Source organism: Gossypium hirsutum, chromosome A05 (genome assembly GCF_007990345.1).
Source record: "Gossypium hirsutum isolate 1008001.06 chromosome A05, Gossypium_hirsutum_v2.1, whole genome shotgun sequence".
Taxonomy (NCBI): domain Eukaryota; kingdom Viridiplantae; phylum Streptophyta; class Magnoliopsida; order Malvales; family Malvaceae; genus Gossypium; species Gossypium hirsutum.
The window spans coordinates 14,571,362-14,574,244 of record NC_053428.1 but is presented as its reverse complement, the minus strand read 5'-3'; the positions used below and the strand labels follow the sequence as shown (position 1 = coordinate 14,574,244).

General features: G+C 39.2%; 1 protein-coding gene across 1 annotated transcript; it reads right to left on the bottom strand.

Moving 5' to 3' along the window:
• Positions 1-811: 811 nt before the first annotated feature.
• Positions 812-2,883, bottom strand: LOC121203644 (cytochrome P450 710A1). The gene has a single exon (XM_041113552.1). It carries the CDS (start codon positions 2,756-2,758, stop codon positions 1,052-1,054), a length of 1,707 nt encoding a protein of 568 aa, XP_040969486.1. The 5' UTR covers positions 2,759-2,883; the 3' UTR covers positions 812-1,051.

Here is a 2,883-nt window from a genome sequence, read left to right as displayed (position 1 = left end):
ATCGTAACTTTTGATTAAAATTTGAGGGGAGTTCAAACATTTAGTTGTATTTTGACCCATTTCGATCAATTTTAATTTAAATTGATTAATATAAAATTTCAATATGTTAAATTAAAATTAATTTTTTATAATTATATTTAAAATTAAAGTATAGTTATTAAATTAAATTATTAAACTTAATTGAGAGTAAGGATAAGATAGTGGGATCCAACCTAAATTCTCCTTCTTGTAACATAATTTATTAAAAAATTAAAAAATAAAAATGAAAAATATTTAAAAAAAATAAATCCAAAAATAGTACTGGGCAACAAATTTATGTCGGTAGCGAAGACGATATGGGCACGAGTATAACATGGATTGCTTTGAGTCAAACACAAATGAGTACTAACTAATGCATAAAATACTTTTATCGTATTAAAAAAGCTAATTTTAAGAGTAAATATTTTCAAACTCAGAATTATTGCCATTTTTACCTAAAATGCCAAATTATATTCCAAGGACACTGATGCAAATAAAGAAGATAGTGATCAAATGACACAATTATTATTATGCAAACACATAACTCTATTATTGGAGTAAGCTGTCTTAAATTATTGCAATGGTTATATAAACAAGTTTATGAATTTTGTATGCAGGATTGTCCTTTGTAATTATAGTAATTATTGTGACCAATTAATATTTTAAGGACCTTTTCGAACTTATCCAGTCATGTGAATCTCAACTTACAATGAGAAAGTAAAAGACAATGAACATTACAACTTTTTTTTTTTTTGGTGGAATGAACATTACAACTTTAAAATACAATTTTTTGTTTATTTGATAAAACACCAATCAATTTTCATTTATTAAATTAAGGGAAAAAAAGAAGAAATTATCCAAACCCTCCAATTTGTATGTACATAAAAATACCTCACATCAAAGAATCATAGCCACAAACAAGGTTTGACGGTCCCAGCCTTGAAGGACGTGAGAAGCAGCAAAGGACAAAAATCACAGAGAGCTACCAAGTTTACCGGAAAAGAAGGCGAGAGAACTTTGGAGGGCTTTTTGGTCAATTAAGAGAGAGATTGGGATAACGCGAGCACCTCCGAGATAAGGAGACGCGGCAGCCGTCTTTGGGACAGATGGTCGGGCAATACATGATTTCATCACAGCCCTCGGTTCGGTGTCGCTTGAAATCGAGCACCGTGACGAACATGGCAATGAAAAGCACCAGATGATTTAAGGCGTACCTTTGGCCCACGCACTGGTGGGGCCCAGCACCGAAAGCCAGGTAGTTTCGTTTGAAAATCACCTCCTCTTGCCTATCCTCCGAGAATCGCTCCGGTTCGAACCGGTCCGCCTCCGTGAACCCTTGGAAGGATGATTCGTAAACCGAGGGGAACACAATCGTGCCCTTGGGAATCGTGTACGACTCGGTCAAGGGGAAATCCTTCATCGCAATGTGCGGTACTAGCGTCGCCGGGGGCCGATATCTTATAACCTCACGCGCCACTGCTTGAGTGTACTTCATTTCCCTCAGTTGCTCTGCGCTTATTAAAGTATCCGACTCCGGCGACCAAATCCTTGACACTTCCTCCCGAACTCTCCGGAGAACATCGGGATGAGAGTCGAGGAGGGTCACTGTCCAGAGAAGCGACGAAGTGGAGGCGTCTTGAGCGGCAAAGAGAAAATCAAAGAGGTAACTGCCGATTTCTACGTCGCTAGAGTGAGGTGGCACCGTTTTGGACTCCGCTATTTCTCTAACAGTTTCTTGCATCCAAAAATCTATTAAACAAGAAGGCTCGTCTCCTTCAGACATCCTCTTTTTACTTTGAGTAGCACAATCACTAAGGGTTTCGATTAATCGCTCAACGGCCAGCCTGGCGTTTCGGAACGCGAAACCGGGGAGATCAAACGGGAGCTTCATTAAACCTGTATTGAATAGATTATAATCGTCTCTGAACTTGTCCCGAGCTTCACGAGACAAATACCTGCCGACGAAAACAGTTTGAGAAGTTTCGAGATTCATGTCGCGAGCTAATAGGCGGAGAGAAATCGGCTTCCCCGGTGATTCCGAGGAAAGACGCTCCCATGACTTTAAGTGTTGGAGAATGATAATCTGTTGCAATGCAGTGTAGGTAGAGAGAGCCCTAGGAGTGAAGTTAGGAGCGATTTGACGGCGAAGATCTTTGTGATCCTGTCCGAACATATAAATCATGTTATGTTCACCGAAAAGCTTTTTACCGAAAGGGTGTCCCACAAGTAAAAAAGCATCGGGTCGGACGTTGGCGAAGATATAGTGGGAAAGTTCGGTGCTTCGGATAAAGGCGATGAAGCGACCAATGATATAATTAACAGAAAATCCAAGAGAAGTAGCCAAATCAGCTTGAACTTCCCAGAACCTTGTGGGTTTTACGACTAATGAAATTGCGTTGCCCAAGAAAGGCAAGACGATGTTGGGGCCAGGGACATTTCGCTTTTTACGCAAGTAAGAGATCTGTTCCAGGAAAAGGATAAGAAACAAAAGGGTGACAAAAAATGGAGCAAGAGGGAAAAGAAAAGAAAAACAAGCGACCATTTTCTTCTGGGCGTGCAGAGGAAATTGGGAATGGCAGAAAGAATTTAAATAGAGGGAATGGATGGTCAAAGCAGAGCGAGGGGAAGGTGTTGAGATTTCAATGTCAAAATTTGTCATCTTTTTTTTCTTTTGTCCCCAGTAACCACGAAAGTTGTGCGCTGTCGATGGCATACTAATCTTCCTCTTTGACTCGTGCATTTTGAAGATGGCAGACTAAACAGTGTGTTAATGGTATTGGTGAATGGTGAATGGTGAATGGTGAATGTAAGATTAAAAAAAAAATCGAAAAAAAATGTAATAATAAAACAATAAAATACCTTTTA